Genomic DNA, 23,439 nt, shown 5'->3' with positions numbered 1-23,439 from the left:
GGTCATAAAACCAGAACTCTTCCTCCCCCGCTCTCAGTAAACTGGACCAAGGCAGACAAGGAAGTTACAAACTTAAAGCAGATCTAGAAGAGATTATTGGAAACCCTGCCTATACAACATAAATTGCAAAGGCACTTCATTCAACCATAAATATTTTTGAATGAATGACCAGACCACTCACTTATGACTTAAAATCTGTCTCTCATTGGCAGCAATGTTCCCCTCATGTCCGTAGATCTGATTTCCCCCATGTGGACTGTCAGAGATTTGAGGGGAGAGTATTGTTCAGTCTCTTTCCTAGTGCCTGGAACAGTGCCTTAAACAGAAGGTATTTATTATGTGTTTGCTGGCTGCCTGGGAAGGGACTGTCCATCAGATCTGGCTGATTCTGGAGGCTGAGGTTGGTGGGGTCTCCAGGAGCAGGTAGGCTACACTGGCAAATATTCAACTGGTGGTGCCATACTCCAAGAGGACACATAAAGCAGAGCGAAGTCTCTGTCCCTGAGATTTAAGAAGGGGTAGAAGCTCAAGCAAAAGCAGTCGGTGGTGTTCCTCTGCTAATAATTATTTAAGCTGCAGCCTTCACTTGGGACAGTGCTGGGTCTAACTGCTGTCTGCGATGATCACCTTGGCTCTGTCGGTCACTAACACGTGGACCTTGTCTCTACTGGATTAGTGTGTCCAGGAGTCCCATGATTCCACTTCTTAATTCTTGATCTTCTGCCTGTTTATTTTCACTGTGACAATTGCACATCATAAGTACCCCCACAGGATGACTCAGGGCATATTTCCTCTAATTCCACTTTCACACAAAGGGTCAAGAGAAGAATGGGAAAGAGGATGTGTGTGTGTGAGGGGGTGGGGGGCTGTTTCTCCCCCAGAGGAAGCAGGGAGCTACATGGCGCTCCTACCACCACGTCTGTGTTGTAAGGTACGGTGTATGGAAGCTAGGGGAGGTGAGGGTATAGGCCTCCTCCAAGACAGAGTTGAAGCCAACACACTTATTTGAAGATCAGAAATCTCTCCTGTGCTTCAGCTTTGGATTTCCCAACTTGCAAGCAGTATTCTTCAAGTCTAAACACTGAAGTTAGTGGGCTTTAATCATCCCTCTCAGTGATGTCTGACTTGATACGGCGACAGCCTTGGCAATTTCCTTCTCCCATTCCATCCTGGGTGCCGCTATCCTTAAATTCTAATCTGCAAGTTTTACCTGCTTAATTGTCTAAGGTTTTGAGTACAGTGGTGAACAAAATAGACTGAACAGGGCTTTCCAACTTGCTCAAAACCCAAGATGATTTCTCTCCTATGTCACTGCTTTAGTCACCAAAAAACTAAACAAAACACCTATTTTTAGTGTGTCTAATCACAAACAGTATCGCTTCCTCTACTCTTAAAATAGAAGCTTAAAAGAATGATAAAATTACTAAATTGTTCCTTTTTCATTAGCAGGAAGCATGTGATCTTACTATCCAGAAGGTGGGGAATGGATAGTGATGAACACAGGTGATTTAGGCCATGTGTCTGAGGTTACCAGAGCAACTGCAAATTATTATGGAGTAACTCTAGCGTACCTCCATAAAGGTCAGGAGTTAAGGTTTTTCCATTATATATTCTGCTTTAAAATGGGGCTTTTAAAGGAAATTGGGTAGATGGCAGATGGAGAATGACAGATGAAGATCAGGTGAAAGAACTATATATAGCTCAAGAAAATTGAACTACTTAAATTTCACAATGTTGGTTGAAAGGATGGGAGAGGAGTTCATGAGTAGCTAGCTGACTTTCTTGTTTCCTAAGTTAGGGCTTCCCAATTTAATAAGAAATCTGAAATCAGTCCAGACGTAGAGGTCTAACTGGATCCACTGTACTTAGCTCCCTGAGACAAATTTCCTCTGCTATCCTACAAGAGTTACTATTTGCTAAACTGACCTGGAGTCCTGGACAGACCAGCCTGGAGTGGAGGAGTCATCTGGCCACTGAATGAATGATTCAAATAGCATTAATTTCATTTAAAACATACCAAAACATCACCTTTCTGTAGGACCCTTATTCTTCAATCAAATAGCAGGCATCTCACTCAGATCATTAGTTACTGAGGATACAACAAATGTTAAAGGTTAAAAAAGAGAATTGTTTCTCACAAAGATGTACTCCACAAATTTAAGAGAATAAATAAAAGAATGGCAATTTCAAAAATGAGTAAATCTATTTTAACTGAGTTTTCAAAACGGAAAAATCCATGCATGCGCTAGTAAAAGAATTCCAAAACGATAAAAGGGTAGTATTGAAAAATCAGTATCCCTTCCAGCACAAGCCACTGTCTGATCCGCCTGCATTAGAGAAAGCCACACTGATTAATTTTCCTGTATCCTCCCAGAAATATTACAAACAGGTACACACATCTGTCTGTGTATATACTCCTGGATTCTAATATGTAAGTAGGATCATACAATGCACACTAATGGTTTTGAAAAGTAGCTGCATATCAAATTACCTAGGAAGTTTAAGAAACATACCAAACCTCGGATCCCACCCCAGATCAATGAACTCTGAGGCTCCACGGAAGGGGCCTGCACGTTGGAATTTCTCATTTTAGGCTCCCCCGGTGCTGCTAATGTGCATCTTGGGCTGAGAACCAAAGCTGCACACTACCCTACACCTTGCTCTTTCCCTTCACGCTCCATACCTGCACATATAGAATGACCTCATTCCTCTGCTGTACTGGGTAGCAGTCTACATTACGATTTATTTAGGCAGCGCTTTATTGATGGTTATCCATTCTGGCCCCACTCTTTGGCTTTTATAAATGGCACCACACTATACCTCTGTGCTGGACAGCATCCACTCTCCATCCACCCTCCTCTCTGGGAGCTAACCAGCATGGATTTCATCAACAGGGTTTCCTGTTGGGTTCACCAATGGGGAGCTCTGGCAGGAGATTAGCAGGAGGAAGGAGAGAGCCAAGGTATTTATTCCCTTGTCTCCCTTCCTGAGAGGTCACCTCCACTTGGCTGAGTCCCTTGACCAAAGGTCCTCTCCAGGTGCCCACTTGATAGAACTCTCTCCCCTTCTGGGTTCTGGTAACCACTTTCTTCTACTCACGTCCCTTTGGCCTAAGGATGGTAATTAGTTGGTGGCTACTAGCCCTGGTAGTGTTCTAACTCTTGTGATTCTCTTGCTCCCACCTCTTTGTAAATAAATTCTCCTTGAGTTATGCTATTTTCATTGTACTGATGTTTCCTCTTAGGATTCTAATATGTCAACCTTGGACGGGTATTTTGCCTTTATTTCTTTGTGGACAATACTGTCTTGGTTCCCTCTGAGAACATGGCTTCTTCAAAAAGGGCAACAAGCGGTAATAAGGTTACCTTAAAGCAGCTATTTTATCCCTTTTTCTGAGCATTTTTGACAACAGCCAAGGAACAGCCCTATCACCTCTTCAGTGTGTTAGGAGTACTGGAAGAAATACTGAAGCAATGGCTTAGGGAGAACCTCACTGCTTCCTTCAGAAGGAAGCTGATAGGCACTGGAAGAGAACCAGCTAGAACAAAGGCAGTGGATGACTAAGATGCAGAATTTCAGGATGATTTTTTTTTCCAGAAATGACTTTTTGCCATAATGCCAGTCAAATTTATATAGATTCGCAGGCTGGAAAGCAATTCCTGAGGCTAAATTATCCCTCAGTGAGAACTCAGGATTGTAATTACGTTACAGTCTAATTAGTATAGTTCCAATTGGCTCCACCCAATGGAGAAACAATAGGGTAGATGCTTGACAAGACTCTCGAGAGTAAACACCTAAACCTGATGACTCTGAGCAAAGAGCTTGAAGCCTGACTTGTAAAAGGAGTGCTTCTACTGATTTCCATGTATTTGATTATTTGTAGTTGATTTAGTATTAGTTCTTTTATTTTAAAATTATTATCTCAGTGTTTTTAATCCGGTTGCTTTGTGTCACACCAGGACCAAACAAATAAACAAAAATAAACAATGACTGTCTATCTACTGCTACAACTGAAAGGAATCAACACTAGGGGCTTGTTCACTGGTCATGGTGGGGGCAGTCTAAGAGCCAATGATGATAAGGTAATAAAAGAAATTATAGTAGCAACCAATTTTTACTGACCACTTACTATGAACTAAGCCATTTACTAAGTGTTATGCAGGGATAGTTCACCTGATCCTCACAAAAACCTTGAACGTAGGTATTATTATTATTATTATTATTACCATTTCAAAGAAGAGGTTTAACTCAGAGAGGGCAAATAACTTGCCCAAGTTTACACAGGATATAGCAGAGCTAAGGTTTCACTGCCCAGGCCACATGGGTTTTTCCCTACACCGGACCCCAAGGCTCACTGATGCTTTGTACGTGATATAACCCATTATGTTATGACATAGCCCATTCCAGTCTTCAGATAGCTATTTGTGGCCATACATCTATTATAAACGAAATCGCTATTCTTTTGAAGGATCTCTGCCATAATAGTACCATCCATTATGAGAAATACATTTTCCCCCTCAAAAATAGAGTATTTTAGAATAGCATGTCCTAAACTGTGGGATCCTGTTTTAAGAGGCTGAAGAGAAGCACTGTAAAACCATCTTCTGTGGTCAAATACATTTAGGAAATGCAGCATAAGACCTGCCCCTTGGGAGATTCACAACGGACATATTAAAGGCACAGAAGTCCTCTTGTCAAGAATCTGTTGAACTTTGTCCAAGTCCATTCTTTCCACCTGTCTCCCATTGCTGCCTCAGTTTGGGGAATGCTGACCCAGAAGTCTCACATCTTTTGTACCTGTTGATGCTGACCCACCACTTTCAGTATCACCTACCCTGAGATCTCTCCTTCTGTCAATGCAAGGGTCTTGACTTTCTCGTGTTACACACATAGTACGTGCTCAATAAAAATATCTATTGGCTTGATTAATTGATGTACTCACCCTCTCTTGATTTACGACCAAAAGGCAAGCATTTGCAAAGCAGCTGGCTGGCTTCCTTGGTGAGCTGTAAAGTATAGCACTGGTGAGCTAACTGGGTTCCCCTGAGGGCCAAGGGCAGGGTGCTCTTAAGCTCCACTACTGTTATCACTGCAGGGACAATCAAAGTGCCAGCGATGACACACGCTTGGCCCTGAGAGTTTTACATTGAGGTATATCCAGATTTTTTTCTTGTGGAAGTCTATCAGCCTAACGCATTATGACCACGGTTCTCAGACTTGAGCATGTGTCAGAAAGACCTGCAGGGCTTGTTAAAACACAGATTGCTGGGCTCCTCCTCCAGGGTTGTTGACCCAATAAGTCTGGGTGGGGCCTGAAAACATGCATTTCTAACAAGCTCCCAGGTGACACCAATGATGCTGGTCACAGGGCCACACTCTGGCAAACACTGTGCTGAGCTAAGACCCTGCCCTGGAAGAGCAGCATGCAGAGACCAAAGCAGACTACAGTACATGGTTTTCTATATTCTTAATGCAGAGAAGGCATTAAAAATAAGACCCCAAGGCTGTTTCCAACTAGAAATGTGTTCCTAGCTAAGGAAGCATCTGCTTTCCAGACTGACTAAAAAGGTTTAAAAAGCAGTACTTGAACACTAATATGATTTTAATTTACCCAACTTAGGATATGGATCAACCAATAAGATTCCTCCAAATTATATACACAGGGAGGGAGACAAACAATCCCAGATCTAACCCAAAGCGAGAAAAATGGCCTTTCAGAGTTCCTTCCAAGTCCACTTACAGGCATAATAGTGCTGAAAGCCATGCAAAATCTTAAGCCTATTTCCTTCCCTAAAGACACCACCAAAAACTGGAGATTTAAAATGCCTAACACCTACTTACACATATAAAATGCAGCTAAATCCAAAATGAAATTCGTTCGTTCATATGTTTAATTAAACCCCAAGGCTTCAGCATCTACTCCATGTCATGGCAAATGGGGGGAACTGTTTAAGATTATTTGGTAAGATTAATTAGTTTACAGAAGAAAATGCAGACCCTTTATATGCTTTTAGCTCATAAAGGGGGGAAGAAAACAATCTGTGTGAAGGAAAACATTGTTCCACTTGTGACTTCCACTCTGCTGGAAAACGGGGATGCTGGCCGAGCACTGGAATGATGTCCAGTCCCCGCCTCCTCCCATACCCCCTCTGCTGACAGGCTGGAGAGACCCAAGCCCACGGACAGCCCTGGTGCTTGGGAAAGAAATCCTGCTGGGTCATGAAGCGTGAGGCCTGCCTTGATCAATTTTTCTGTGAAAAAAAGAACCACTAATAACCAAACACATTTATCCAATAAAAATCGGATGGGTCACCAGGCAGGAATCTCCACCCTCGACCAAGTGAAGCCAGCTGGGCTCCTGACTGGCCCGGGAGATCTTGGCTGGGGAATGGGAAAAGCTGACAGGAGGCCTCTCAGGAAACAAGAATGTGGGTCACGTCAGTGACGAATCTCTGCAAATGTCAAGGGAAGCTGGCCTGGTACTTGGAAGAGCTGTGGCCATGGTGGCCCCAGGAGCCTGAGATGTAAGAGGGATGGTTCTGGGCTTGTCCAAGAGACAACCACGACCAAGCAGGCTGGAGCCACCGCGGGGGTGGTGAGGAGTAACAAGAAAAGGCAAATGACTCCTTGTGAAAATCATTACGCTTTTGAGCTATTTTTCAAGGTGGGGAATACCACCAAATTTTCAGGCAAAACTGTCTGAAGAGACCTTTTCTGCTTGGAGGTAGGTGAGAAACAGTACCTCAATCTAACAGGAAAGATCCTCTTCCCACAGCAAACTGACTCAACCACAGAGGAAAACTTCCTCTTTCAAATCCCTGCATCCCAAAGAATGACAAAATAAAGATCACTGGAGCAAAATCATAGCTGCCTGTTTGGGTGTAACTCTTTAGGCATAAAATAGCACTTAGATGGTAAAATTACTTTAAAAAAATATGCCATTAGTTATCAGTTGTCTAATGCCTCTTATTCCTTTAGTGATTCATTTGGTCCCAATAAATAACAGCTAGGCATGCAGCTTATCAGGTACCCCACGGGATGTGGAGGTTCCCACATGTCTCAGGAACAGGCTTGCCTATCCCAGCTGGTCTAGGTTTAAGGTGGGGCAGCACCTGCCTCTACAGTAGAAGTCCCCTCCTTTTCACTGATACTCAAAGACTGACTTGACAGAGAGCTCCAGGCTACCAAGATAGGAAGCCTGTGCGGAGAGATGAGCAGAACAGCCTGGGACATCTCTCTGCACCCGAAAAATACACACCAGGGTTGACGGAATAGAGGGAGAGAAAGGATGGTGTGGAAGAGGGCCTCTGAGTCATTACCGATAACTGCCATTCACAGTGCTGTACATGTAAATGGTATGACAAAAGGTGATCTCATTTAACTGTCACAACACATTTTTGCGGAGGGTATGATGACCCCATTTTACGGATGAAGAAACTGAGGCAGAAAGTCCTAAAGTAACTTGCCTCCTTCCCCTCCAAATCTGTACCTCCTTTACTCTATGTTGGTTTTCTCCACAGAACTTCTCAACATTTGATATTTGAGATACTGATGTTACCTTACTAGAATATAAAATCAATGAGAGCAGAAACTCTAATCTTTCTATCACTCTATCTTCAGCACTCAGAATAACACCTGGCCCACAGTCAGTGTTCAACAATATTTGTTGAGTGAATTTTGACTGAATAAGTAAAACAGAAGTAACGTTTTAGAGATCTCTCTCCAGGCAAGCTCTCCCCAGGTTTCAGATGAGAGCCGCTGAATCAAATGCAGCAGGAGCCAACAGTGCTTCAGAGAAACAACTCTGCCTGGAAGCAGGCCTTGTTTATCCTCTGAATTCCAGGCACTGTTCTCTTGCCGCCTCTCACTGGCCACTAAAACCAGAGAGGACGGTTGACTCTGGCAGAATTTGAAGGCGTCTGGCATGCACACATCTTTTAGGTAACCAGAAATAACTTGGAAATGCATGTGTGTGTGTGTTAAGCGGAAAGGATGAGAAAAATTAGTTTTATTGATGGGGCTACTGGGCAGTGAGTTATTTTTTAGGGGTGGGGACCACTTAGGCAGGGAGAACTCCAAGGTTGGGTTCCTCCATTGCTGGAATCTTCCCCTGCTCTCCTGGCCTTCTTTCAATCCTAACAAGCCCCTCCATCCCTACCCCAGCTGTTTGAATAAAGCATTCCCCTAGTCGGTCTTAATCTGGGGGAATTACTGCAGTATCTTAAGTCCCTAGTGGGACGTCCCCTGACTTCTTTCTCAGCATTTGTTTACTTCCTCCTTAAAAATCACTATCTCCCAGAAAAGTGGTGGCACGAGGCCATCTCTGTTGGTCACTGGGAGAGGAGAGAGTGACTTATTTCTGCAGTCCTTTCTAAGCACCCAGTGAATGACCTCCGTTCTTAGAGACAGGTCAGCCCCACTCCTTCCACCACCGGGAGCGGGCAATGGGCACGTTCAGGGGCATGTTCAGGGCCGAGGAAGAGCACCAGCCAGTCAGTCGATGTTGGTGCCAAGATTAAAACCTAGGGCTTCCTGCTCTCCATGCCTCAGCCATCAGCTATGGGTTTTGTTTTGTTTCTGAACTTCTTAGAATCTCATTTATGAGTCATTTTCTTTCAAAGAAGATTCTGAAAATGGAAAGGCTAATCTCCACGTGCCACTATGCTACAGTGAGAATCTGCCATACCTGACCCAGGCCACCCAGCGCCATCCCAAGGAAGCTGCCCATGACTCTGACTTGTGTTAGTTAACTATTGCTGAAAAAACTGGCCCAAATTCAGTGGCTTAGAACAACCACAATGTATTATTTTTCATGAATCTGTGGGGTAATTGGGCAGCTTTTCTGTTGGTCTTTCCTGGACTCACTCATGTGGCTGCAGTAGCTGACTGGTGGCCTGGGCATTGGGCTTGGCTGGGACAGCGGGCCTTCTCTCTCTAACAGTCCTTCATCCTCAAGGAGGCTAGGCTGTACTTTTTACATGGTGGCTGGGTTCCAAGAGGAGATGGGAGGCTGCAAGGCCTTGTGGCCTGGGCTTGGAAGTCATATAATGATCAAATCAAGTCAGAGGGTAAAGGCCGGCCTAGATTCAAGGACTCCACCTCTTAATGGGAGGGGCTGCAAAGATTCTTTGGCTGTATTTATCACAGGCCTTGGAGACAGAAAAGAGTGAAGTGGGCCCGTAAGAAGATAGTGACTAAAGAGTATCATCTGTTACCAAGCAACATATGAATTTAGTGTGGCCAAATCTTTTAACTTTTCAGAAGAAGCTGGAAATCTAGATTAAAAAACAATTTACTAATCGACTACTTTTTAGAGCAGTTTTAGGTTTACAGAAAAATTGCTCAAAATAACTTAGAGTTTTCATACAACTCTCCCCTTTCCCTGAGTTTCCCCTATTATTAACACCTTTCAGTAGTGTGGTACGTTTATTGCCACTGGTGAACCAATACTGATACATTATTATTATTGCTATTACTATTAACTATTAACTAAAGTCCACAGTTTATATTAGGATTCACTCTTTCTTTTCTATGGGTTTTATGGGTTTCGACAAATGCACAATGTCTTGCATTATGCATTTAGTAATATCTGCTATTAGATATCATACAGAAGAGTATCGCTATCCTAAAAATGCCCTGTGTCCTTCCTGCCCACTAATCTTTTTACTGATTCTATAGTTTTGCCTTTTCCAGAATGTCATATAGTTGGTATCATACCATACTGTAGTCTCTTCAGAGTGGCTTTTTTCTCTTAGCAATATGCATTTATGGTTCATCCATGTCTTTTCATGACTTGATAGCTCATTTCCTTATATCACCAAATAATATTCCATTGTCTGGACGTGCCACAGTTTGGTTATCCATTCACCTGCTGAAGAACAACTTGGTTGCTTCCAAGTTTTGGCAATTATGAATAAAGCTGCTATGTACATTTGTGGGCAGGATTTTGTGGGCCTAAGCTTTCAACTCATTTGGGTAAACACCTAAGAGTGTGATCGCTTGATCGTTTTGTGTGATAAGTCTATGTTTAGTTTTATAAGAAACCGTCAGCTTGTCTTTCAAAGTGGCTTTCTTATTTTGCATTCCTGCCAGCAAGGCATGAGACTTCTGTTGCTCCTCATCCTCACCAGCATTTGATGTCAGTGTTTTGGATGTTAGCCATTCTAATAAGTGTGGAATGATATCTCATTGCTTTAATTTGCAGTTCCCTAATGACATAGATCTTGAGCATCTTTTCATATGCTTATTTGCATCTGTGTGCCTTCTTTGGTGAGGTGTCTGTCCAGATCCTTTGCTCAGCTTTTAACTGGGTGGTTTGTTTACTTACTGTTGCATTTTAAGAGTTCTTCATATATTTAGTATACTGGTCCTTTGTCAGATATGTGTTTTGCAAATACTTTCTCCTAGTCTGTGGCTTGGCTTTTCATCCTCTTAATAATGTCGTTCGCAGAGCAGAAGCTTTTAGCCTAAATGAAGTCCAACTTACCAATTTTTTCTTTCATGGATTATGCTTTTGGTGTTGTCTTTAAACAGTCATTGCCAAACCCAAAGGCACCTAGATTTTCTCCTATGTTGTCTTCGAGAAATTTTATAGTTTTGCATTTTACATTTAGGTCTATGGTCCATTTTGAGTTAATTTTTGTGAATGCTGTAAGGTCTGTGTCTAAATTCATTATTTTGTGTGTGTGTGTGTGTGTGTGTGTATGTCTAGTGGTTCCAGCATGAAATCTGGATTTTTGTGTGAAGTGACCTGATCTTAACGGTTGGTTCAATCTTTTTTTTTTTTTTTGGTGGTCGTGGTGGGGGAAGAACTAAGTTCCCCCTCCCCCAACACACGTCTGTAGACTGTTTTTCTCCATCCTGGATTATCTCTGCCTCTCTCATCCCCTTACCTGAAATGCTCTTCATCCACCCATATCATCTTACCTGGTGCCCACCTCACATTTCATTTACTCCACTTTTCCCAACACTGACCGGTTTGTGTGCCTAACAGATACCCAGTTAAGAGTTGTTGAACTCTAAATGCACTTATGAGCTCTAAACCCCATTTAGCACTGCCATTTACCACCATCTTTCCTCCTCAGCCAGAGTGTAAATTCCCGGGGAGGCCAGGAATCCTCTTTTTCTCCTTTACCCCAGGTAGCTCAGCAGAGTTCTGAGCATAAACCAGGTCAGCAATGTTTGCTGACCATTTTAGATGAGCTAAACTTTGGTCTCAGCTCACCAAGTGTCCTTTGATCTTTAGGAGAGACGGCTACCTCAAGAGGTCCAGCTGAGGACCTGCCAAAGATAGGATCCCTGCAGCCTTGCCCTGGCAAGCCTGAAATGGTGGCATCTCTGATTCTGATGCCTGATTTAGCATTATGTCCACACAAACAAGAGGACCCTCATCTCCTTGGAGAATTAGGAAAGATTTACCAAGGAGACAGCAAAATGTGGCCTCCAAAGTACCAAGGGGTGCTGAGTCACAAACAAGTTTCTTTCATTATGATTGTTATGTGGTCAGAAGGATCATTCCAGTCATTATGAAAACAATGAAAAACAAATGAATGAAATAAAAAGAATGGACAGTTTTCTGGTGACTGGTTTCCCCACGTTGTGCCTAATTTACAGTCAAGGTAACGGTAATCCCCCACCCCTCGACTTGGTCTCGTGTTTTCATCTGCGTCATTAAGTGTCCCCATTCAAGGAGCTCTGTGCACCTCCAAGCGAACAACGACGGAAGGAATGAAAGGGTCCAGGACCGAGGCTGAGACCCAAGTGGTCTCGGCTAGTTGCAACTGAGTCCAAGCACCATGGCAGAGGGTGCCTCAGAATTCACTGACTCAGGGAAGTATTGTGGCTTCCATTTGCCGGGATGACCTCTCATCCATCTGTCGGTGGTCCAATCCCAGGCCAGGCCAATCCCAGGCAGAAAAAATCTGGCAGGCACAAACTGGGCGACAACAACTCCTGGCCTGGGTTTCAGAAATGGGTGGAGAACCAGCTGCAGAGTGTGCAGGGCTGACGGCATGGCCCTCATCAGGTCCGTGGCAAACGCTGGTGTCAGCACTGCTTCCACCTCAAGAGCAGCCCTCCTGGAGCTCAAGACTTCCAGGTATCAGTTTGCGATTCACTCGGCTTGGAGGACAACAGTCTTGTGGGAAACACACCCACATTCCTACCTCCACCAGAGGCAAACAAGTGGACCGTTGCTGGCCTCATCCTCCCTTCCTTGGAAAGCCCCCCCAAACATACACCAGGTAGGGATGCGTCTGGTGGATGGCGTGAAGCAGGCAAAGTGACCCCCAGTGTTTTATGTAAAACAAATCACATCTAGACAACTGAAAAATAAAAAATCCCAAGCCCCCTCCTCCGTGACCTGTTTAAAAGACCTAACCCCCCATTTCCACATAGCTGCCAAAGCAGCCTCTTTGGACACACTGTACTCAATGGTGACTTGGGGGGCTCCCAGCCCCCCAGCAGCTGAAAACAAAGATTAAAGACCACTAGTTGGTGCCGCCGGCTAAAATCAGGGAGTGTTAAGCAACTTGGGCTAGAAATTCAACCTTGCTCATGCTGAGCAACAAATAACTTCAGCAACTGCAAGGAAAACGGCTCTAGGAGTACCCGAGAGAGCCATCCATCAAGGAAGGGAGGCTCCACAGGCAAGTTTGGCCGTGGAGAACCAGAAAGGACTCACTGCCCACAAGCTGAACAAGTTAAATTATTCTGAGCATTTGAGGCTAGTTCTTGGTAAAAAAAAAACACATCATCTACCTGATAACAGGTAATTACATTTCTTGAATGTCAAGGTAGGACTTAAAGCTGCCAACAATTAAAAAGAGACCTGATTTTCTCAATGTACAATTCCATCTTACACTGTTGCTGCATTTTCTAAGTGCCTCATATCCATTTTAGAGTCATTTTTCCTTCCAAACCTTAATATCCCTTAGTCCCTTCTAAGGCAAAAATTGTTAGACCCATTTTGCAGATCTGTAACTATGTTAGCACGATAGAATGGCGGAGCGCGATCATGCAACCACAGCAGGGAGAGGGGCAGGAAAAGGTTCTGACATCCTGGGGTCTCACCAAGAGAAACAACAGTCCTGAAGGCAATTTGTGGCCGAACCTCAAACTATTTTCACCAGAGAAAGGCAAAGTCAACTCTGTTCTTCCTGAGTCTTATACAACTGTGGCCGGAGAGTCCAGCTGTTTTGTCATGGCCTCACATTCTTTATGCAAAGCCTCTAGTGGACAAGATTTATGGGGTGGTCTGAAGAAGCAGGCTAAGTAATGTGGGATGTAACCACAAAAGAGAACTTTCTGGCCCAAGCAGAGTAGATCTAGTTTCCGTGGAGGGTTGGACAACCAGCCTCAAAACTGCCTGTCTCAGCTGTGGGTGCTCAACACCCAAGAATGAAGCAACAGAGATTCTTCTCCTTTAGAGAATTTGCTCTGTGATCACGGTCATGCTAAGGCTTGAGGAGTTGAAGGCTCAAAGAGCACCTGGGAGCTATTTTCTCTGGAGGTGGACACAGAGATAGCACTGAACATAATCAACATAGTCAGGGAGAAGGGAAACGGTGACAACACAAATGAGTGAAGCAGACTTAGCTACCAATCTACTGAGCTACTACAGTGCCCGGATGTTTGTAAAACTAAAAGAAATTGCTTTTCATGCCCAGCAGCCAGCACAGGCAATGAGCCATCACCAAAGCCATCTCAGCAGGATGGTAAATCAAACATCACCAAGGCCAAGAAGCAGTATGTTAAGAATAATGATTCCCCTTTGAGGTGATGATGCTTAGAAAATCCAAAACAAACTTAGCCAAGCTTCCACGTTGAGGGAGAAGGTTTAAACCAGGTTCATGGGACAATACTCAAAGTCAGATAGGGCCAGAGAGCACATGCTGGGCAGAATGGCTGACCAAGGGCGCCCTGTGGCCGGCAGCCAGACGTCATACTTACAGCGAGTTGGGCCGGGTGGGTTTGAGCACATCCAGGTCTGGGTCACTGGAGTTCATGTTGGGCTGTAAGCTGCTGCTAGAATTAAGGATGCTGTTTGCATTTGATGAGACGACAGATTCCAAACTGGAGTCGATGAGGCTGTTTCTTTGTTCCTCTGGGGGGAGAAAAAGCCACAAACTCCATATTAATATTATTCCATAGGGATAGTCTGCTCCTACCTATACAAAAGTTTACAAATAAAGAGATTAGATGGAACTCTCTGGTGCCAATGAGGCTACGAAAAGGACATAGGAAAGGATAAGAATTACAAGTGGGAAAGGAAGAGCCCAAGAGTAACAGGTGACTTGAAACTTTAGAGCAAAACTCAGTCCTCCGCTTGACAGGACACATCTCCCTTGACAGACAGGACACATCTCCCTTGACAGGACACATCTCCCCGTTCATATGACCAGCCTTTTCCTAAGACTGGACCCACCACCACACCACGAATTGTGTCTTCTTTGGACTGGCAGATGGTCAGAACAGAGAGAGCCTTCAAAGCCCCCTTGCAATCAATCATATCCTCTTGGTTTGGTGACATTCACCCTTTATTCTAAAACTCCTGCCCCCAGCATGGTCTTACTTGCCTAAGCCATGTCCTACCTTTGACCCTATAGTACCATGCCATAAAATATCTACTCTTTGGACATCCACTTCCTTATGGCTCTGCAGTCTAAACCCCTGACCACTCCCCAGATAGACTCTTCTGGGTTGCTTCTAGCTCCAAGTATTTGATGTTGAGCTTCCAGTTAGTTCTTTGATCAATAGATCTGTAAGGACTACAGAGTAGTCTGCATATACAAAACTGAGTCCATGTTCCAAGCAGTCACATTAGTGCTTGGAGAATATTACCAAGTCAGAAGGGAGAAAACCTGAATTCCTACCACTGACTGGCTGTATGGAGTCAGGGAATATTCCTTGACTCTCTGTTTCTTGGTTAATGCAGCTATAAAATGGGGAGCATGAGAAATGCCTTACACAGCTCGGGGAGCTGTCATGAGGATCAAGTGGGATCACATGCAAGAATGCGTTTTGTAAACTTCAGAACCTTGCTCAAAGAAAAGAACTTTCTGTTTCTTCACATCTTTAAAAACTTGGAACCATGCACTGAAGAAAACACTTTGGGGATGATTTAGCCAAATGGCATGGGCACCACTGCTGCAGCGAAACATTAGAGACATACAATGTCATTCTTGTTCCACATTCCTTACAGATACACCACATTGGAATCAACTGATGTTTTGGGCAATCAGTTTACGTATCAAGAAATGTCATGTCTGGGTTAATCCTCACTGGACCTTTCTGAAATGAACCAGAGGTATACCATATCCCTAAGAAGAAGACTAGGCTCACTGATATGGTAGTTTAGAGGTCAACAAGTGAACCCGGCTCTCTTTAGGCAATAAAGGGGGTGAGGTCATGATAAAAAATACTCTTCCCTTGCACTACTCATGTATGTAAAAATATAATATGCTTATGAAATGATGTTAGAGTAATCTTCACATTAGGTACACACATACAGAAACACACAAACACACATGTATACACCAATACCACCTAGTATCTTGGCAAATTCTCAATGCCACGTTTGAAGCCCTACAGAACACTTAAAAACCCCGTGAGGCTTATGGGAGATTCCTGAACTCTAAATAGATTTTGAAAAAAGTAGATTATTGATTCCTGAGGTTTAGAACTATTCGTATTTCAAAAGCTTGAGTTCCAAAGAGAAACAACAAAGAAAGAGAAATCAAAAGAGTTACATTGAGCCAAGATGTAGGAGGACTAACAGGGCCTGCAAATGGGTACTTGCTACCAGGAAAAAAAACAACTCTAAAATTACATAATTAGAGGATCATTGAGGGAATGGATATGCCATTTATCAGTATGAATCAGTATAAGTAAAATTTTCCTTTGGACAAAATCCTCATATCAAGACTCCTGAAAAAGTGTGAGGAGCCCAGGACTACCTTCATTCCAAAGGGAGTAAAGATGACACTTCTTTGGGGCTCAGTGGAGACATAGTCTTTTTTTTTTTTTAAGTAGAAAAAAAAAAGCTGTATTTATGAAGATGTTTACAATACTTTATTTCAGGTTATTTCCAATTTTTCACCAATTTAAAAAATTGACCAACTCAATGAAACCTTGTGAATACAATGTTAAAAAGTATAACTATGAATCATAAAATTGAAATTTAGTATGAAAAGATAAGAATGGAAAATTATATTGAAGCTATGTGGAATTATGTTTATAGACAACAGGAAGAGAAAATAAAAATGTAAATATTGCTTGATAGGATAATGAGATTAGAGGTGGTCTTTAAAATTTTTCATTGTTATGCTAATACAATACCTTTATAAAACCTAAAAATCTTCAAACAATACATTTTTAAAAATTATGGTAAAATACACACAACAGAAAATGTATCATTTTAACCATTTTAAAGTGGACAGTTCAGTGATATTAAGTCAACAAATTTTTAAAACTTTCAGATGGCACCTGAATAAAAGATGTGTTGTCCATTGGTGATTTTAATGTATCTGGTATATAACTAAAGTCACCACAAAACTTTTTCTGGGAAATTGGCAGATCATAAACATAAGAAATTTATTTTGCGTTATATTAAACCTTATTGTTTTACTGTTTCAAAATTCAAATTTACTCACAAGAAAGAGTCAGTTTCATATTAGATTTGGTTTAACAAATGCTGCTCCTGCTATTCATTCTTATCAGCAAAAAAAAAAAAAAAAAAGACTATTAGTGACTAACGATAATATGTTCCAGAAAATAAAAAGTTAAGGGGAGACGTATTCTGCTTCATATGGTAGGAGAGATGAAGAGTTTTATTAACTCTGGTTTGAGGCCAAGTTTGCAGGACATAATAATCTGAATTCATAGGAAACAGAAGAGTATAAGTAAAGCTCATATTTCTCTGTGATTACATTTACTTGCCCATGAGAGGGTTATAATTCTATGAATTAAAAATAATGTCATACTAAAAGAATATTAGCTTTTCTACAATATTATCAGGACTTTTTTCTTTCTGCCTTACTATGCATTAAAAAAACGGAGTATCTGAAATGAAACCTTCTTTGATTTTCATTTATTCAATAAATATTTATTGAGCTCCTCCTGGGTACCAAACCATGCCCTCAGACAGCAGACTCTGACACTAATTCGTTGGTATTTTAATCAGATGTATACTAGAGTATTGATTAACTTGTACATATTCACTTGTTCATAGGTCTACCTTTCTCAGTAGACTATAGGCAACCTAAGATTGGGCATGTGACAGACAACACTTTGAAATCACAATTAAAAAAAAAGTTATATAAAGATGCTTTGCTTTATAAAATATTTTATCAGAATCCTAATGCTCATAAAAAGATCTGATTCTAAAAAATGGACTTAGGTAAAAGTTTTAAGAACATATCTCCCATTACAGTATTATAGACTGGGTCTCTCCACGAGCTAATGAGGAAGGCTGTAGCATGTGGAACATATTTGTTTTTTTCTTTTTTTTTCTTGTTTACTTTTAAAAAATTTTATATTGGGGTATCGTTGATTTACAATGTTGTGTTAGTTTCGGGTGTACAGCAAAGTGATTCAGTTATATATATACATATATCTATTCTTTTTCAGATTCTTTTCCCATGTAGGTTATTACAGAATATTAAGTAGAGTTCCCTGTGCTATACAGTGGGCTCCTGTCGATGATCTATTTTATGTAGAGTAGTGTGTGTTAATCCCAAACTCCTGTAAACCCACAACAGAACGAGGATATGGGTGGATAATGAGGACTCGACTCTCCCTGGACTGGCAACGTCAATAGAATAAAACAGGTGGCTACACCCAAACTGAGCCTGAGGATTTCTAGTATTCATTTACTGGAGGACACAGAATTCTTTTTTAAAGAAATAAATTCTTTTTGAGATTATATTTTGACTTATATTTAGGTATCTAGGACCTGTCACATATGGTGTAACCTACAACAAAACAACAACAAAAACAAAAGATCAGGGAAAGGAGTTTTTTGTCCAAAGAGAAAATTAATAATAGCCAAAATATTAATCATAATATTTCATCGTTTTGCAGACAAGATAGCCAAATATGCATCCTAAGATGCAGACTCTTTACTGATATCCCTCAATGGGCCACATGATAAGGAAATCTGGAAACCTGGCACTCTCTGACTACAAGATCACTATAGTTTTCTTTGACAGGAGACCTCACGTAATGAGACTGAGGACTTCTAAGCAGACAGATGTCTAAGCTGAAATGCTGACGATCCTTCCTGAGGGTGAGTAGGAAGGTGATTATTCCAGAGAAGGAGTGGGGAGTAAAATCAATAGCAAATCAAATGTTTAGTGGTTAAGGCAAACTATACTACGACAAATTCTAAAGCATTTGCAATCAATTAAGAAATAAAGAGAAAATGATTCAGTAATGTCACTCAAAACAGGAGGACTTTTGTCAGGTGGGCAAATGAATACTTGCTCCTGACAGAAAAACAGAATGAGAACAGGCAGCCTAAAAGATTTTTTTTTTTTTTTTTTAATTAACCAAATCATTCAAATACAGAGGTGGACTTCTCTGAGTCACTGATGATTCAAACCAGCTCTGGCATCCGCATTAGAAGGTATAAAGAAATTATATTGCTGAAGAAAAAAAAATTACAGGCTAGTGGGCTGAAAAAGGAAAACAACAACCAGCTGTGAGTCAAATCGACAAGATCAAATGGCCAAAACAGAAAGAATGCCCCCAATACAAGAGTCTTCTGGAACTGGTTGAAGGCAGTGAGAATGCTTGCTTTCCACAGGCATGTTTGTCAACAAGAATCTCTCTTCATATTAGTCATAGAAAACAAGAGCCCAGAAACAAAGAAATGATAAAATAAAAGCCCAAACAATTGTAAACATGCATGGGTAACATGTTGGATGCTTTCATGAACATGTGTTCTCCAAGGAGTGACAAACTGGATGTGGACTTGGTCCTCAAAAACGCACACTACTGAAGGGCAGGGCCACGTCTGCCCTCACAGACTACATCAAGCATCCATGACGATGACCGGTGAGTCAGTGTCAGCTCATACATTCCTGGTGCCCAGGCCATGCACAGTAGAGATTAAAGCTCCACAACAGTCATGACATAAATAATAAACATAAATAAGGCAACACAAACCATCAGAATGTATTCTGTTAGCACACAGGAGGCAGTTTTGTGTGACTGAATTTTTCAGGTGCTTCGGGCAGGGACCACTTACATCCTTGAAACCAAAGTACTAGTTACAGTGGGCAGAGTCTGTGTTTTTTGTACAAATCAGGAGCGGAAAAACATGAGTATGCAACCAAATCACTGCAACTAAAAAAAGCAACCACAGAATAATTTTGGTGATATTGTACTTGTTCTGGGGGTTGCCATGGAAATCTGGGAGCTAAGCTCCTTCACTTTCCATATTTACCAAGTGATTCCCGCTCGCTGTGATGACAAGCGTGCCACATACAAGACGCAGGGTCTCTTGATCACAGAACTCAGAGGCGAGGCCAGGAACGCACATGCAGAGCCCAGCCAACTCCGCCTGGCTCGGCAGGCCTGAACACGTCTGGCCCACTGAATACTCAGAGCTGGAGGGTAAATAGGAAACACAGACCTTCGATGCCACTTTGAGGGAGGTTTCTCACCACGCACAGAAGTCTGTCATCATAGAGGCTGATATCTCAGCTTTCCATGAGGTCTCAGACTAGCTGTCAGAAAGAAGAGGGAAGGCGACTGATCTTTAACAGCAGCTCCTGATGCCTCACAGAGCCCAAAGGAGGGAACTCACTCTCCACATGATCAAACAGGAAGAAAAGGGAATCGCAAGACAGATGGAGGTTCTGCAGAGACCCAGGGCGTTACACCAAAAATATTAAAAGCAAAACGCCCAGAGGCTTTCCCAGGCTATGGTGGAGCGAGAGGTGTACTTTCTCCTGCTCGTTAAAGTTTTGCAATGAAGTCTGTAATGTATCATCTTGACAAGACAGAATGATAATAGCATAGCAGCTTAATGAATTTTGCAATAAAAAATGAGTGCACAGCAATTTCTGAGTTTACCATCTCTGGGAAACACCCAAGTACACAGGAAGCTTGGAATCAGACTTTCTAAAGCAATTTTTCTCCTCTGTAGCTTTTGCTCCTGATAAGAGTGGCGTGCCAAGCCCCACTAAAATCTGAGCTGGTCTGATTTCATACTGACCCAGCCTCAGTCCCTATGATAAAAATAATCTTAAGAAGTAGTTTGGGCAGCATATTTGAGCACATGAAAACAGGTTGGGCAATGTTTTAAAAAATAATCTTAAAATGTAGTTGGGGCAATGATGGACTAGACAGGGAGGTGATAAGTGAAAAACGTGGTCAATGTTGTTTGGACCCTAGATGCAGGACATGATATCACAACTTCTGGCAGGTTGTCTTCAGCAAAACCACCACTGATTTTGGCCCCCTGTGGACTGACTGACATTCTCTCCCCATAGTGCCCATAATAACCCTCTGCTTTGCAAAGGGAAAGAATGCCAATGAGAATGGAGTGCACGAAAGAATGGGGAAGTCATTGTGGCTGGCCCAGGACGGAAGTGATTCACAGGGATGAGACATGGAGGTACAGTGGGGAGCCTGTCCTGAAACAGCATTTCAAAAACCACGGTGTAGGAACGCGCCTCTAATTAACGGCTGGACAGGGAACTGAATGGTCACAGGTAAGCAGACACTCTGCTACTCACAACACAGCCCTCCTTCTTCCCTGAGAACTCACTTTTCAGGAGGGACACTCTCCCTTTAGTCTATGGTTCCCCGGTATCTGAGGAAGCCCACATACAGACTGCTTACACCAATGCTCATGAGAAAGAAGAAAATGATATATTTACTTATTTTTATGCCAAAATGGGTTTGAGATAGTAAATGGAGTGTATGATTAGAGAGTTTTGTTTTTATCATGTAAAAATTAGGCAATACATAATAAATATGCATTCCTCTCCAACTGAAAAGTACAGAATAGCATACAAATATCCTAGATATATTTTGGTGTGTAAAAGTCCAGTTGTTTTTCTATACGTAGAAACAGACACATATTTTTTTCTTTTAACAAGGTGGGATTACATAGTGCCTAATGCTACAATACCTGTTTCACATAGTGATAATGCCAGAGATGAGAGGCTGGAATATGCTCTTTTTTATTTAATGCTCTACCTTGAACTTTTTTCCTGCCATGAGCTTTCCACGGCATCAGTTTTTAAGGGCCACATCAACTACGCGGTTCTCACTCACACATGGTAACCATACATAATTAAGATAAGAACTACATTACACCTTACAGTCTGTGTGACAATAGGAATCCCTGTGGATAAACAAGTCATCTGCCAAAACAAACAGGTGTGTCCAGAGCGCCCAGGATCTGCAGAGGCAACCTGAGAAAAGACACATGCTGCAGCTTTGATGGCTCCGAGAGAGGTATTACGTAAAGCTCTGAACAGTACGGATTCCCAGTTATTTTTCAGCAAGGAAGACACACATGTTAAGTACATGAGCTGAATTCTCAACCTCTCCCTGGGCCTGTCTGGGAGAGGGTCCAGGATGAATTAACTGAACTAAAAGAATTAATCAGAGCGATAATCCCAGCTGCCAGTTAACAAGATCCATGTAAAATAAAGCCCAAGAATCCATTCCCACCCCACCAAGGCTGCACAACTCATCCCAGACTGCTGAAGTACTGGCACTCCAGCATCAAATGGACTCTCTCTGGGGCCAGGGAGACTCTGCATTACCCTCACATATGGGCCTCTCCTTTGGACTCTGCAGGCTCCAGAGGGGGAATATTTTCTTAGTCAAACATAAAGTAAGACTATAGCCTGATGGTAATCATCGTAATCTGAGCTAACATTTATTAGGTTCTGAGTATGTTCCAGGCCCATTGTCAAGTACTTCACATGCACTGGCTCACTTAATCACGGTAATTTCCCTCCAAGGAAGCTATTATTAGTGATTGATTTTACAGATGAACAAATGGAGGTTCAGAAATGAAAAGTAATGGATTCTAGGTCTCAGGGCTGGTAGGTGATAGAGATGGCATTGAAAAAAAGCATTGAAACTACAGAGCCCCTGCTTCCAACTACCACCAGGCTGCCCCAAACCCCAACAGAGAGTCTAAGAGACACTCTGCTAATGACAGAAGACAAGCAACCTTGACCATCCCTCCCTTCCCCAAGCCAGTGCTTCTCTAACTTTAGCTGGTATCAGCATCACCAGGGTGCTTTTAAAATTACAGAGGCCTGAGCTCCAGGCATGACCTGATTCAGAATGTACTGGGGAGGAGACCAGGCATCTGTATCTTTCAACAAGCTCCTTACATGATTCTAATGCACACCCAAGTCTAAGAACCGCACTTCCAAGAAACATATTTTAACACCTTGGGACAGGTATGCTTTGGAGATATTTTGGGTTTGGTTCCAGACCACTGCAATAAAGCAAATATTGCAATAAGGCAAGTCACATGAATTTTTGGGTTTCCCAGTGCATATAAAAGTTATGTTCACCCTACACTGTTGTCTATTAAGTATGTAATAGCACTATGTCTAAAACAACAATATACACACTTTAATTACAAAAAACTTTATTGCCAAAAAAAGCTAACCATCACCTGACGTCGCAGTGTTGCCACAAACCTTCAATTTGTGGAAAGCGCAGTATCTGCGAAGTGCAAAAAAGCAAAGTGCAATAAAAAGAGGTATGCTTGTGTTAACTACTAAAAATTCGGGACAAAATAAGTGATAAGTGTCACCTTGCAATCTTTTGGAAGAAATCTTAAAAAGTACAAGACCTGGGTGCTTGGTCCCCTCTAATCCTCTGGCTCTACCTTCTGCAGTTGCCTGGAAAAAGTATAGCTTTCACCTAGACATACCAGTCCAATCTCTGCTGCATGATGTATCTGCGTGTTAACTTGGAGATTAAACAGTAATCTCCTTTGCTACCATTCATCTGGCAGCACAGCTGAAAAACCTCCTTCCATCTGTTCTAAAGTGATCACAAATGAGAGAGACTGCCCTGGCCCAGCATATTAAGTGACTGCTGAATGCACACTGCTCGCTGCAGAGCTGGGGTGACATGGGGGGGTCGTCGTGTGGCTCCTGCTTGCCACCACACGTATTGAGGAACCCATTCAATATGCTTCAACTGCCTCCGTGGCAACGCTGGACTCTGGGACAGATGGTTTTTATTGCTTCCTTAACTCAGTCTAGCAAGGTTTTCACTTCGGCAGCTCAAGAAGTGACAACATGGCATGGGGAAGGGGTATGACCTGGGTACAAATCCCTTCTCTGCCGTTCGCCAGCTGTGTGACTGCTTAACCCTTCGAGCCCTGGTTTACTTGTTTGTAAAATGTGGATGATGAGAACCTACCTCATGGGGTGATTACCAATTATA

General features: G+C 42.3%; 1 protein-coding gene across 3 annotated transcripts in view; it reads right to left on the bottom strand.

Annotated features, from left to right (window-relative positions):
* ARHGAP26 (Rho GTPase activating protein 26) overlaps positions 1-23,439 on the bottom strand; it is a 474,900-nt gene that overhangs the window by 60,916 nt on the left and 390,545 nt on the right. For all 3 annotated transcript variants that reach the window (XM_068536090.1, XM_068536092.1, XM_068536091.1), the window contains one exon: positions 13,951-14,104. In XM_068536090.1, coding sequence (XP_068392191.1) covers positions 13,951-14,104 — 154 coding nt within the window. The remainder of the gene's footprint in view (positions 1-13,950; positions 14,105-23,439) is intronic.

This window comes from Eschrichtius robustus, chromosome 2 (assembly GCF_028021215.1).
Source record: "Eschrichtius robustus isolate mEscRob2 chromosome 2, mEscRob2.pri, whole genome shotgun sequence".
Taxonomy (NCBI): domain Eukaryota; kingdom Metazoa; phylum Chordata; class Mammalia; order Artiodactyla; family Eschrichtiidae; genus Eschrichtius; species Eschrichtius robustus.
This window is presented reverse-complemented; position numbering and strand designations above follow the sequence as displayed.